At 38.2% G+C, this 14246-nt stretch overlaps 2 protein-coding genes across 3 annotated transcripts in view; one reads left to right on the plus strand and one right to left on the minus strand.

Annotated features, from left to right (window-relative positions):
• The first annotated feature begins 2289 nt into the window (after positions 1 to 2289).
• On the plus strand, positions 2290 to 6200 carry LOC106525917 (uncharacterized). Of its 2 annotated transcripts, none has more exons than XM_014020307.1 (4): positions 2290 to 2448; positions 2724 to 2880; positions 2972 to 3087; positions 5291 to 6200. In XM_014020307.1, the coding sequence occupies exons 1-4, from the start codon at positions 2308 to 2310 to the stop codon at positions 6077 to 6079; spliced, it is 1203 nt and encodes a 400-aa protein (XP_013875761.1). In that variant the 5' UTR covers positions 2290 to 2307; the 3' UTR covers positions 6080 to 6200. The 2 variants fall into 2 exon arrangements, with proteins under 2 accessions (XP_013875761.1, XP_013875762.1); XM_014020308.1 differs by having other exon boundaries at positions 2291 to 2448; positions 2681 to 2880.
• A 3024-nt stretch (positions 6201 to 9224) lies between these two features.
• Positions 9225 to 14246, minus strand: part of dtwd2 (DTW domain containing 2) — a 16837-nt gene continuing 11815 nt past the window's right edge. The window contains exons 4-7 of the mRNA XM_014020309.1: positions 12365 to 12459; positions 12083 to 12281; positions 11236 to 11364; positions 9225 to 9634 (exon numbers count right to left, since the gene is read on the minus strand). Coding sequence (XP_013875763.1) covers positions 9455 to 9634; positions 11236 to 11364; positions 12083 to 12281; positions 12365 to 12459 — 603 coding nt within the window. The 3' untranslated portion in view covers positions 9225 to 9454. The remainder of the gene's footprint in view (positions 9635 to 11235; positions 11365 to 12082; positions 12282 to 12364; positions 12460 to 14246) is intronic.

Here is a 14246-nt window from a genome sequence, read left to right on the forward strand (position 1 = left end):
TATATATATATGAACTGGAGAAATATTGAGACTTGAGATTTTTATTTTTAAATTTCCGATTACTGAAACAGGATGTTCGTACAGGGAAGTTGACAGTACGATTATACCTGGTTCACAAGGTAAGATTTAAAAATTGACGGTCGATTTTCAAAGACAGAGACCCAATACACAACAATGTAAAATATTACAGGTTTGGTGTGTGGTGTACACAGCCATGCAGCAAATAGAACACACCACACGACTACATTTCAGTCGCAGTTCAGATGTCTGACAGTTTATTGGGTAGAATCTTTTTGACTAAAATGGAGAGTATTTCAAGATGCATCTATCCAGCGTATTCATTAGCAATCTCTAATAGAGCCATCAAAAAATTAATCAGGTTAATTTTAACTACATATGGAGAAAAAAAAGACAATATATTAAAAAACTGTGTTAACCAAAAAATATGAGGAGTGGGGACTAGAAGCAATTGACTTTGAATACATGAACATAATTTAAAAATTAACTGGTTGAAATCTAATACCCTCTGGTTTCATATCAGACAAATCTTTAAGATGCTAGGAGGTATTGAGTTCTTACTAARATGTGATTTCCTAATTCAAAAGTTGCCCATAAAGTTATCTCTTTTTCATCAACAGGTCCTTTTATATTGGAAACTCCTAAATAACCATAACTTCACTCCTCACAATTCTCCCATTTGGAATAATAGATACATTACTGTTAGAAACAAATCTTTATTTTATAAGGAATGGTTAGATAAAGGTATTTGGTCACCAGTTCACCTTGTGGATAATACGGGCTGGTTTCTATCTTATTATGATTTCTGTCTTAATTATGGAAATTTTACTAATGCAACAACATTCAAGCTCGTTACCAAAGCTATTCTAGATTCTATTTTACATTTGATTAGCGGTGTTGTAACAACATCCACCAATTTCACATGTCCTCAACTTCCACTAATCTTACGTGGTGACTGTAATTTCAGAGAAATTCCAATTCAAAACAAAACTATCCAATATTTATTCATTCATGTCTTGTTTCCTTTTCAATCTTACAAAAATTCTGTCTTAAATTTCTTTCCTAAAGATAACGTGCCTCTTTTGAGAATGCAATATTTGAAATTTCCTATTCTCCCCAAAATGAAAGAAATTGATTACCGAACATTTAATAATATATCCCTCTAATGACTTTTTGCATCAGCGTTTTGGGTTTAAAACAAACCGCTGTTCTTTCTGTAATATTGATATTGAAACGACCGACCATTTATTTTTTCTTTGTAATTTCTCTGGTATTTTTTGGCAAGATGTTTTTAAATGGTTACATCCTAGTTTTTCACAGCTGGAAAATTTCAGTCAGAAAGACATTATTTTTGGACTTATACTGGACTGTAAAAATACATCCCTTTTAGTGAACACTGTTATAATTTTTGGCAAATCATAAATACACAAAGCCAAATGTAAAAAAAGTCTCCCAAATTTTGTGTCTTTTTCAATGAGTTTCCAATCTATTTAAACCCTTAAAATAATGGTGTCTCCTATAGCTAAGAAACTCCATCCATCCATCCATCCATCCATTTTCTTCCGCCTATCCGGGGTTGGGTCGCGGGGGCAGCAGCTTCAGAAGGGAGGCCCAGACCTCCCTCTCCCCAGCCACTTCTTCCAGCTCCTCCGGGGGAACTCCAAGGCGTTCCCAGGCCAGCCGAGAGACATAGTCCCTCCAGCGTGTCCTGGGTCTTCCTCGGGGCCTCCTCCCGGTGGGACGTGCCCGGAACACCTCACCAGGGAGGCGTCCAGGAGGCATCCTTACCAGATGCCCGAGCCACCTCAACTGGCTCCTCTGGACGTGGAGGAGCAGCGGCTCTACTCTGAGTCCCTCCCGGATGACCGAGCTTCTCACCCTATCTCTAAGGGAGAGCCCAGCAACCCTGCGGAGGAAACCCATTCCGGCCGCTTGTATCCGGGACCTCGTTCTTTCGGTCATGACCCAAAGCTCATGACCATAGATGAGGGTAGGAACGTAGATCGACCGGTAAATCGAGAGCTTCGCTCTCTAGCTAAGAAACTTCTCAACATTATTGAAGAACATAATTTAGCAGTTTTTTAGCCTGTTTTTATATTGATTTTTATTTTATTTATTCTGTTCTGCACCTATGCCTCTTTATTTTGTATTTGAATACGTATTTGTAACACTGCCTTGTGGTTTGTATAAAGCTTTCAATTAAATAAATAAATAAATTTAAAAAAAGATGTCTGACCGGAATTCTCGCGAGACATCCCGAGACCAAACGTGAGTTTATAGTAAACAAACATGGCGGACGAAGAAGCTGCCATGGCGATAGTTTGTGGATTATTTCTAAGCGAGAAAAAGCGACAGAAAAAGAAAAGGCGTTGGGTGAAGGAGTTGAGACAACGTGAACAAGGTCTCGACTTGTTACAACACGATATGGAGGTGAATTGTTTCTTTTTTTCCTCTGGAAACGTCGTTAATGCTGTTTATATTTACGTTCAATGTAAACACACAACATGTCAGTGTTCTCTGGTCAATCTGTTGTTTCATTGATTGAGTTTTCTTGGGTAATTACGATTGAAATAAACGTGCATGAACTTCATGACATACCTGTATATAATTTTTAATTTGTGGTGTTCTGTTGTTGTTTTGTAATGTTTGCATGTACATGTAGTGGACTGCAGCTGTTGCTTTCTTTGTGTTGTCTTATTTGACAGATTTCTGACAGGGCGGGGTTACTTCACATGAACAGGGAGGAGCTCCAGTTCGTCCTCAACAAAGTCGCACCCTTCATCACCAAGCAGGACACCAACATGAGGCTGTCCATTTCTGCTAAAGACAGACTGGTACTGACTCTCAGATTTTTGGCAACAGGTTTGTTTGCATCAGTCTGTTTTGTTTATTGCGTTATATTTTACTTAATAAGGTGAATGTCACTCATGTTGTTTGTGTTTTTATCCTGTAGGAGAATCTTTTACATCCTTAAACTTTCAGTTTAGGGTTGGAAAGTCAACAATTTCCAAGATTGTGAGGGAAACATGCGAAGCCCTGTATGAGGCATTTGCTGAGGATTATCTCAAGGTAACTAATACTAATCATGTCTAAAGTAGTGTACAGTTAAGTCCATATCTATTTGAACACTGACAAAGTTTTTTTCTCTTTTTTACCTGTTTATTGAAACATATTCAAGTTATAGTTACTGTTATGGTAATATTTATTCAACAACAGAGACAGAAATACGTGGTCCAAGAATGAAGGTACTCCGTGAGATGATCAGCTGAGTTTTATTGCAACAACAGGAAACACAGAGAACCTGGCCTGTCTCTGTGCYTCTGCTTCTCTCTGTCAGTTTCTCCACACTGCTGTTGAACTCTGTTGTCTCGAGAGGCCTCATATATATATATTAACAAACACCATTCTGTCATCTTAGCAAGATTTGATACAAGGTCAATGGAAAACACAAAGATAAACACAAGTGATATCTAAGAATGATTATTGTTGTTAGCAAATCTTGTTCTGACTTTAATCATTCTATCTGCAGATGGACAGCATGTCATGAAAACCTAGTTCATTAAAGGATGTCATGAAAAACTAGCTTAAACATAAAGTATTAGATCCACCACAGTTACAGTATTTAGATTAGAGCTGCCCACCACTGAGAAGAGGAATATTCTTGAATGTCCAAGTCAGTCACCTGATCTCAACCTAACTGATCATTTCACTTGTTAAAGACTAAACTTCAGACAGAAAGGCCCACAAACAAACAGCAACTGAAAACCTCTGCAGTGAAGGCCTGGCAGAGCATTAAACAGGAGGAAACACAGCGTCTGTGATGTCCATGAGTTCAAGACTTCAGGCAGTCACTGTCATCAAAGGCTTTTCAACCAGGTACTAGAGATGAACATTTTTTTTTACAATTATTTAATCTGTCCAATTACTTTTGAGCCTCTGAAATGAAGGGAATTGTTTTTAAAAAATACTTTAGTTCCTCACATTTCATCATTTTGTTCAGCACGCTGAACTTCAACTGCATCTGAAATGTTTTGTTCAAAACGTATTGTGGTCATTTACTACGGAGCCCACGAGGGGACACGGGAGATTATTTTTCTTTTGCGTTCCCACGCAGTAGTATCACTGTTGTGCCTGCCGGTTTATTAACAAACTTACGTTCACCATTAGCGAGTTAGCCTACTGCTTTAATTCAGCTTCAGAATGAATATATCACACAGCCACACATGGAAGTGTATCATATGTCGATATTTTAACACTGTGCAGCCACGCAACATCAATGTCAATTTCACGAACTTGTGGCGACACATCCTGTTTTGGTAACCGGATATTTCAAAATAAAAGTCTGATTTAATTCAGTTCATATTCAAAACAAACTTTTGCGTGGGAACGCAAAAGTATTGCGAGGGAACGCAAAAGTATTGCGTGGGAATACAAAAGTATTGCGAGGGAACGCAAAAGTATTGCGAGGGAACGCAAAAGTATTGCGAGGGAACACAAAAGTATTGCGTGGGAACGCAAAAGGTATTGCATGGGAAAGCAAAAGGTATTGCAAGGGAAAGCAAAAGGTATTGCGTGGGAACGCAAAAGTATTGCGTGGGAACGCAAAGGTATTGCGTGGGAACGCAAAAGTATTGCGTGGAAATGCAAAGGTATTGCATGGGAAAGCAAAAGGTATTGCATGGGAAAGCAAAAGGTATTGCAAGGGAAAGCAAAAGGTATTGCGTGGGAACGCAAAAGTATTGCGTGGGAACGCAAAGGTATTGCGAGGGAACGCAAAAGTATTGCGAGGGAACGCAAAAGGAAAAAAATCCCCCATGTCCCCTTGCAGGCTCCGTAATTTACAGAACCAAAATGAGGAAAATGTTGTCTCTGTTCAAATAGATCTGGACGTAACTGTTTGAAATTATAGACACCTTGGACAAGACCAAATGTTTGTTAAATATAGTTGAATGATGGCATTATGCCCCCTTGTGACGTTTAATGTCCTACTCACAACACAAAATGGGTAAAGGTACCTATTGTGAGATGGTTAAATTTAGCAGCCCTAAAATTTATCTTGTTTAATACATGTAATGAACTGTTTCATACATTAATGTTGTCTGTTTTTCACCATATGGCTCCTTTGTGTTAAACTTTAATAAAATGTTCGGTTTATAGTTAACAATCACTTCAAACGGTGCAGTGGTCCTTTACACCGGAAGTTAAATTATTTAGGATCTTTGCACTCAATATATAAATTGTAATTAATACATGTATAAAACTGTCATTTCAGACACCAAATACAGAAGAGGAATGGCTGGAAATTGCACAGGATTTCCATCAGATGTGGCAGTTCCCCAACTGTCTTGGTGCCTTAGATGGGAAGCACATTAACATTCTACCTCCAGCTCATAGTGGAAGCACCTTCCGAAATTACAAGGGACAGTTTTCTGTGCTGATGATGGCTCTTGTTGATGCTAAGTACCAGTTTCTGTATGTCAGTGTGGGAGCACAGGGTAAGGCATCAGATGCTGGGGTGTTTGCTGAGACAGATTTCAAGCAAGCACTTCTCAATATTCCAGCAGCTAAACCTCTCCCTGGATCTGACATACAAGCACCCTTTGTGTTCCTGGGTGATGATGATGAAATGATGATGAAACCATACTCCCTTCATCAGGTGGACTATCAACAGAGAGTGTTTAACTACAGGCTTTCTCGAGGACGCAGAGTGGTGGAAAATGGATTTGGACTACTGGCCAACAGGTGGAGAGTATTGCTCACCACCATAATGCTCAGTGCAGATAAAGTACAGAAGGTGGCCTTAGCTTGTGTGTGTCTCCACAATTATCTGTGTGAGATTCAGTCTGACACATATGCACCTCCAGCCCTGACTGATTCAGAAGATGGTGAGCACAGATTTGTGGAGGGTACTTGGAGACTGGATGGTCTGGGAGCCATGCTCCCTCTTCAACCTGGTAGACCCTGCAACAGCTCCATGGCTGCCAGACAAACACGAGACAAGCTGAAGAGCTACTTTGTTACATCTGCAGGCAAGGTGCCCTGGCAGGACAACTATATTTAGGCTTAGACAAATCATTTCCAGTGTTTTGTGTATTTTTCTTTTTTGCACTGATATGTTTATAGTTCTGTAAAGACAAGATTTTTTACTTGATGTTCTTCAATAAAATTTATGACAAAAAATACTTCCTTGAGTTTGCGATATTTTAAGATTATGTTATCTTCAGTTTTATTAATATTTATATCCAATGTTAATATTTTATAATGATATTCAAAGTGTCATCTGTGATTACCTAAGCCCCTGCTTGACCAAATGGTTTAACATTCACTAGCATGGACCACGCCACAAAGATATGATTTAAAAGTTTATTGTAGGGAGGGGTTGAAGGGATGAAGAAGTGAGGGGATGAAAGGATGAAGTTTGCTCAGTCATCTGGGGAGAATGCTCGAGGGCTTGAGAAGCCTTTGGGAAAATGAACGCCATCAAATTTTCCCGAGCCCGCATAGAATCCCCCACCCCCCACAGACGGAACCTGTAGCAAAAAGAAAAAATGGTTTTGAGATCAAGGGAAGGAAGATGAGGATGATGAAGGGGCAGAAGGAGAAAAGGTGATGGGATGAAGAGGGATGAGGTGAAGGAGGGTAAGGGAGGGTGGTGTTGACAAAAACGTAACACACTGAGGAATGGGTGAGCAGAGATTAAATAGGCTGGCAGGGTAATTAGGAGGTGTGATTTGGGCGTGGTCCTGCTCCCGAACCTAAGTTAACATGTTAACTTCATATCAACAGGAACGCACGTAAAGAGCGATGTAACATCAAAGGAGATCATGGTTTCATCCATCTCCATGATGACATCCCTCACCTTGTTCACAAAGTCCATGGTGTTCTGTATGTGATGTTCTGAGCTGCCAACTAATGGACCAAGTATTGACACTAGATATGTGGAAACATTGTAAGTGACAGAGTTGATCATGCTGACAATGGGTCTTACCGRTACATCCTGTTTGTGAATTTTGGATAAACCATACAGACTAGGAGTGGCCTCACCTGGGTACAGTGTGTGGTACAGAATATGGTTAATGGCCTTGTCCTGCTCTAACTTTTTCACACACTTTATCAACTTCTTCTTGAATCCACTTCCTGGATCTCTTTTCAGTGGCTCGTATGTAGTCGTGTCAAGTAGCCTGTAGTCTGAAAAGTAGCTTCCTGTTGATTTTTTCAATTCCATCTTCAACACAGACGTCTTTAAAATGTTCATAAGTTGTCTAATATGACAGGGCCTTAAGCAATGTTATGCAGCAGGTAACATTTCAATAAGAGGTGGCTCTGTACATGACTGTATTTTTGAGTTAACTAATTTCAGGTAGAGGTGAAAGAAATGTCACCACAGAGGCTTGTCTTTTAAAACCATGTCTGTTAGATGGGAACAACTAAAAAGAAATGGACAAAAGAGTTTACGGAGTATCCAAATTTTGTGAAGAAAAAAAATGAAATGGTAAATGGACTGTACTTATATAGCGCTTTTCTATCCATCCAGGACACTCAAAGCGCTTTACACTGTAATTAGAAGGCTGTATACGAGATTATCATCAACCTTAAACCATGATATACTCTTATGCATGGGATCCATACTAGTTGTAAAATCCCAATCAAGTGCAGCTCGCAGCTTTGTTTTGAACAATTTGCAATTTCTCTAGAATCTACACCTTTTTTTTGCGCCACTGAACCACACAGCAGGACAGTAAAGAGGACATAATACTAAAGACTATATTACCAATTTTCTTATTCCATAAAATGTACGAGCATTAGACCAAATTATAGCAATATTTCTTTTCATTTTAGTCCCCATCTTTTGAATGTGTGCTGACCACAATATTATTTGATCAACTGAAACTTCCAACAGATTTTCTGTAACTTGTTCAATTTATTGGGTATTTAAAGAAATATCCAGCATTGAAGTGTCTAATAAAATATTTAGAGTCCAGTATCATACAGGTGGTTTTTGACACATTAGGTTTTCACCTGTTCTCAGTTGCCCACTCATAAACAGACAGTAGTTCTTGCTGTAACGTCTCTATTGCCTGATCTAAACTACTACCAGTGCTGGAACTGTTCTGGGCCAGCAACGTATCTGCAGCTGGCCCATGTGTGAACCAACGCCATCTGGGCCACCAAAGGTCAATCTTTTTTGCCGCTCGTGAGCAAAGTGAGAGTAGTGTGTGTCTCAGAACTGTGCCAGACCAATTTTGATATATATGTATGCACAGCAAAGTCAAAATATAGTTTTTTATATAAACATAAAACAATTAGCTTACCTTTAAACAAATGTTATTTTTGTAATAAGATTGTTTTACATTTCAAACTTGGTAAAATAAATTTATCATAACAGTAAAATAATAAGGTTTGTCTAATTTACTTACTGAGATGTTATTTAAGTACATTAAGTGCATCAGAAGGAAATCCGATGCTTTAACTATAAGAACGCTCCTTGTGGGTCAAAAAACAAACAAACATAAAAATAACTATTCTAAAAGAAAGAAAGAAAAAAAGATTAAATCTGTCTATTTCTAAAGTCTACTCCAAAAGAGGAAATCATAACATGGCGGGTGCCAGGATGGGTACAAAGAAGGTTGAGGCAATAATAATAATAATAATAATAATAATAATAATAATAATAATAATAAATAAACTGTTTCAATGGCTGCTTGGTCACAAACACCCAGAATTCAGTGAGATTGCAAGTGAAAATTCAGCTACTATGAGTCACTGTCAGGTCTGAACCAGTCACAGCAAAGTGAGGTACTGGCTAAAAGAAAAGAAAACCTATTTGATGAGTACTTGGAAAAATGCAGCATCGTAAAAAAAAAGTTTTCTGAATTTGCAGTGCTACAGCTACATTTTTATAGGTTGTAAAATTTGAAGAGAGCAGCAGGTTTCAACACAGTGTGAATGGGGCAAAATGAACGTTTTATACACACATATACTGTATATAATATGTTGATAGTTAAAAATATTAAAACTTTATGTATTTTTATGCTTTTGTGATGATCTTTGGTCATGTCTGTGCTTTACTATATAAACCCTATAAATAAATAGTTTAAAATCTTTTGCTAAACAAAAAAAAAACTAATCAATCAAGCCCTTTAAAACATAAAAAGCTACTTTCTAGCTCAGTATGAAATTTTGAAATAATTGATTTTTTAAATCAATAAACATGAAAAGCTTCCTTTACTCTTGGTTATGATAAAGTAGAACTTTTTTAATAGATTTAGAAAATGACAAATGTATAAATAATATTCAGCAACACACTATAACACAAAAATCTTTGATTTAAAGGTTTTCAAAAAAACCTGAAAAGTTCAGTTATTCAAGCGTTTGTACCCTGATGACTCAGTCTGAGATTTGTCTATAGAAAGAAGGTGTCTGCTCAGGCACATCATCATCTTGGGCAGACGTTGTGGTCAGTAATGAGTTTTTCCATCCTCTTTATCTTGCGTTTGTTCTTGGGCATGGGTTTGTCATACATGCCGTTCCTGAGGAGATGCTCTTTGCTGTGATGAATTTGAGCTCCGTGCTGCAGCTGGAAGGAGCACAAGGCCTTCAGAGGTCTCAACAAGACCTGCAAGTCATCAAAAAACGACAAATATTCAGATTTTCCAATAAACCCTTTTCTGAATACTAGGTTTAACTCGCTTGGTCGAGATTAGGGTTGGGTATTGAAAGTGTTTATTTCGATACCGGTGCTAAATCGATACTTTCAAAACGGTACCAGTTCCTAAACGGTAATTAAATCGGGACGTTAAAAATAAATAAATAAAATACACACACTCACAGAGGTTTATGAGGCAATGACTATTTCTGAGTCAAAGTCAAACTTGAAATTGACCAACATATTAACTTAAAACCATTAATAATTTGTCTTTGCACCAAATATTCTTAAAATTGTAGGTAAAATTGTTGTAGGTGGAAGTTTCTGCATCCTATTTTGTAACGTGACACCACACTTTGGACCGTTTTGCTTTCAACATCTTGACCATAATACATATATAACTGTTCACTGCAGCGGCACCTGTTTAGCCCCTCTCCATGAACTCCGTTCTACTCAATTCACTTTGGGTCAGGTCGGTTCTGCTCAGTGTCAGTGTGTCTCCACACAGTGGGTGTGTGGACGGTCTGCAGCGGCTTCAACTGTTGTGTTCAAAATAAAATAAAATAAAATAGCCGTTGTGGTCTTGCCGTTCGGACTTCACTTTATTTATTTATTATCACGGTGCTGTTTAGCTAAGTGCTTGTGTAACTGTGGGCGGACATTTTGTTGATCTGCTCAGCTTTGTCTCCTTCATCTCTCTCCAGGAAGTGTTTACAAGTTCTGCCTTTCCCAAAAAGGCAGTTTTATTTCACCATGTTGTCGTATCGCGCTGCCCGCTTGTATTGCTAAACAAAAGCAGCTCTCTCCAGGAGGAAATTTGCTGTCAGTCACTCCAAGAGTTAATCCATGGGCAGAATTCTGCTGATGTCAAAATCTTAAGTGTGCTGTACTCACTTCTACCCGAACCACAGGAGAGGAGGTTCTGAGACAGCTCGGCTGTGGAGCGAGCTTGGAGACGCATTGGGCCGAGACTGAGCCAAGTCGAACTGTGTCCGCGTGGCTTGTGTGCCGAGGCTGTCATTGTTAACAGTGAACAACAGTGAACACCAGGGGGCGCACATTAACAGCTTTCGTTGAGGCACCGAAATAAGGCACCGAAGTTAGAGTTGTGTTTCGGTCTGTGTACTACCGTTGATGTTCACCCCGGTGCCATACTGGAACCGAGTTTCAGTACCCAACCCTAATCGAGATACACAAACTATATCAGCCAAGCCTTTATGTCATATTTTTAATTTGTGTTTTGATTAATGTGTTTGTCCAGATTCAAGGGAAATTTCTAAACTTTTTCCATGTCTAAAAACTCTAAGAAACCACTGACAGGACAAAACAGCAGACCTCTGAGCAGTTTACCTGTCATGAGTAAACTGTTGACTGTAAAATTATCTTTCAACTACAAGTGCTCTTCTGTTAGTTTTGCAGCTTGTTTTACTATTTTAGGATTATTTATCCCCCTTACAAGATTAATATTGTTGAATTAATAAGGTTAAATATTAAAGTTTTAAGTCACAGAAAACTAAATGTGCTTATTCTCTATGAGAATGTGATGAATTGTAAAATTGTCACCAAATCACCTCTAGGATCTCGTCGTTCTGCTCCAGGACCGACAAGGTGACAGCGGCACATTCCAGCGTGGACAAACAGATGTTGGAGGGCTGAGTCCGGATCACATACTGGCTGGACAGAGTCCTGTGGAGCTGCACCTGGTAAATCAGCAGAGGTGACCAATAATTCAGTGTCATACTCTTGATTGACTGACCGACATACATGCATACATACATACATAAATAAATAAATAAATATGTTTATACACTGCTTAATAAATATTAAATCCTGGCATGTTTCAACTAGAGTCATTTAAAAAGAATTTCTGTTAAAAGAATTGTCATGGTATTACAGGTTTTAAAACTTTTTCTCCCCAAATAAACAGACCAAATTCTACATACATAAAAACATTTGTCTTCCATCAGAGCTTTAAAATAATTAAAACGTTTCCCTGGATGTTTTCTAGGTTTGATTTCAAAGTAAAACCTACAAAAAAGAGCAAAGAGGATGAAATATAAGAGTATATGAAAACCCATGTACTGTATAGGCTACATAAAACATCAGAAAAAAAATATTCAAGCAAATCACTTAGACTACATCTGACCAATGGATGTAGTCCTGTGAGGTTGTTACATTTCCCATAAATTTCAGAAATAAAAATAACAATAAGTCATTTAAAAAAAAATACTGGATTAATAATTATGGTCAAATTTCAGACAAGAGATTCTACAATGTGGACTCACATTAACAAATGATTTAAACTGACTGATTTAAACATCTTATTTGTGACCTTTCAGACTCAGTAAAGATGCTTTGATGACTGAAACTACAGATCTTATTACTTCCTCTTACACCAAAGGACATGGCTGTACATACCTGTTTTGGCAGGTGGAACATGCTGTTTTTTAGGAACATGTTTTTAGCCTGGCTCCATGTGCCATCTATGATGATCACGCTGTGTTTGACAGTACCGACCTCTCGGTACCGGACTAACTCCTCCAGGTTTTGGGATTTAGGACCAGGGTACAGGATGAGTGTTCTGTCATCCTGACACACAGCAGCAAGCTCTGGGTGCCTATGTTTGAAATAATAAAACAAATGTGAGCCATTTGAAAAATGTTTAGGCATATTTAAGTTATTAAAATACTGCTAACGTACTTTTCTTCATTGAATTTCCTTCCCACTATAACATTGCATTTTCCTTGTGGCAAACAAGCAGCAAGGAGAGGCACAGTTCGAAGTACTCTGCTTTCCTAAAGGCAGAGCAGAAAGTGAAAATTTAAATACAGCATTTTTTTTACATGTTAACGTCATTTAAAGGTAGGTTTGATGCAGGAGAAAATCTAAACACTGAATGCTGTCCATGAGGCTGACACTCTGTCTACTTTTAAGATTAGACTGAAGACTTTCCTTTTTAATAAATCCTATAGTTAGACTTAGGTTTCCTGAATTATTCTTCATTTCTGCTGCTATAGACCTTAGACTGCTGGAGCACAAACTGAGCACATTTCCTCACTCTGCTGTTGTCTTTAGTCTCTCTTCTCTACATGTTTATTGTAATTATTTCTATCATGTTTTTTCTTTGTCTCTTCCAGAAGAAGGTGCACCTGGACCAGTCCTGGACCAGTTCTTCTGTGTTTGTCTGTGTCTCTTTCCTGTCCCTCAACCAGCCGGTCGAGGCAGATGGTCTCCTGTCCTGAGCCTGGTTCTGCTGGAGGTTTCTTCCTGATTAGCAGGGAGTTTTTCCTCTCCACCGTTTGCTCAGGATGGGAGACTGTGATGAAGTGATTCAACACAATCTGCTGGTTTCTTCTTTAGATTGTTCTTTTTATGTACAGTGTCCTGAGACGACGTATGTTGTGACTTGGCGCTATATACATAAAATGAATTCAAATATGTGCAACAATGTCCCAATTGTCTACTTTATTCCCATTATTCATGATTATAAAGTATACATAATAGAAACTGGGATAAAATTGTTCTTTTCATTAAAGAAAAAGCAACACAAAAGTCTCAAACAACTTAAAATCAACAAAAGTAAAAAAAAATCTGTAAAAAAAGACTGAAACTAATTGGACTATAGAGACATGTTAAACTAAGGTGGGTCCTGTAATCAACATCACAGGTGTCTTCATTCTTGTAATCAGTCAGTCGGCCTGTTTAAAAGGGTGAAAGGTAGTCACAGGGCTGTTTGACATCGTGATGTGTACCACACTGAACATGAAGCACAGATAACAAACAACAGCGTCTCAGGAGCTTAGATGCAATTTATTGATATCATGTTAAAGATGATAAGAGCATCTTGGTGACTACAGTTGCACAGATTATTCAGATGCTAAGGTCCACCAGACTGTAATTACCTCCTCTGGATGTGGTCACGAAAGAAAAACGAAGGAAAAATTAAAGAGACAGGTAGTGATGGATAAACAGAGGCTTTCTGAATCACTGAATCAATATGGATCAATTGCGCCATCTGCTGGCCAAGCTGTACCATTGCAGCTGCATGAAACCATGAAGGACAAGGCGTTTCATGAACCAGTCAGCCTCTGTTCTGTATAAAAAAGCTTCTACACGCATCTTGAACGTTCCGTTTTAAGAATAATAAAATATTACCGTAAAATGAGGCTGTGCCTTCACAAAACACTATGTGATGAAGACAGGTGCTGCTCTGTGAAGCAGCTCTGATCTTATTTTTAGAAACCTGGAGCTTTTTGTTCATAATTATTGCTTTTCTTAACTAAATACGTCTAGTAAACGTCTGTATTGTTTTTATTAATCATAGCATTTTGCTACAGTAGCTACAGCTCCCACATGGGAGCCACGTCCACTACTCCAACACGATCACACAGTAATTCTGAAATAGCTTTTATTTTATCTTTACAAATACCTCACACAACTTTCCTCCACATATTGATACCTAAAACAGAAGTTAATTATTCAACGGGATCATTACAAAAATACTCTTTGGCAAGAAATATTAAATCACTAAAAACTATTTTAAAATAAGGAGTAAAATGGAAATTTTCGTGCGGGGCCGGGG

The sequence above is a fragment of the Austrofundulus limnaeus genome, unplaced genomic scaffold (genome assembly GCF_001266775.1).
Source record: "Austrofundulus limnaeus strain Quisiro unplaced genomic scaffold, Austrofundulus_limnaeus-1.0 Scaffold248, whole genome shotgun sequence".
Lineage (NCBI taxonomy): Eukaryota > Metazoa > Chordata > Actinopteri > Cyprinodontiformes > Rivulidae > Austrofundulus > Austrofundulus limnaeus.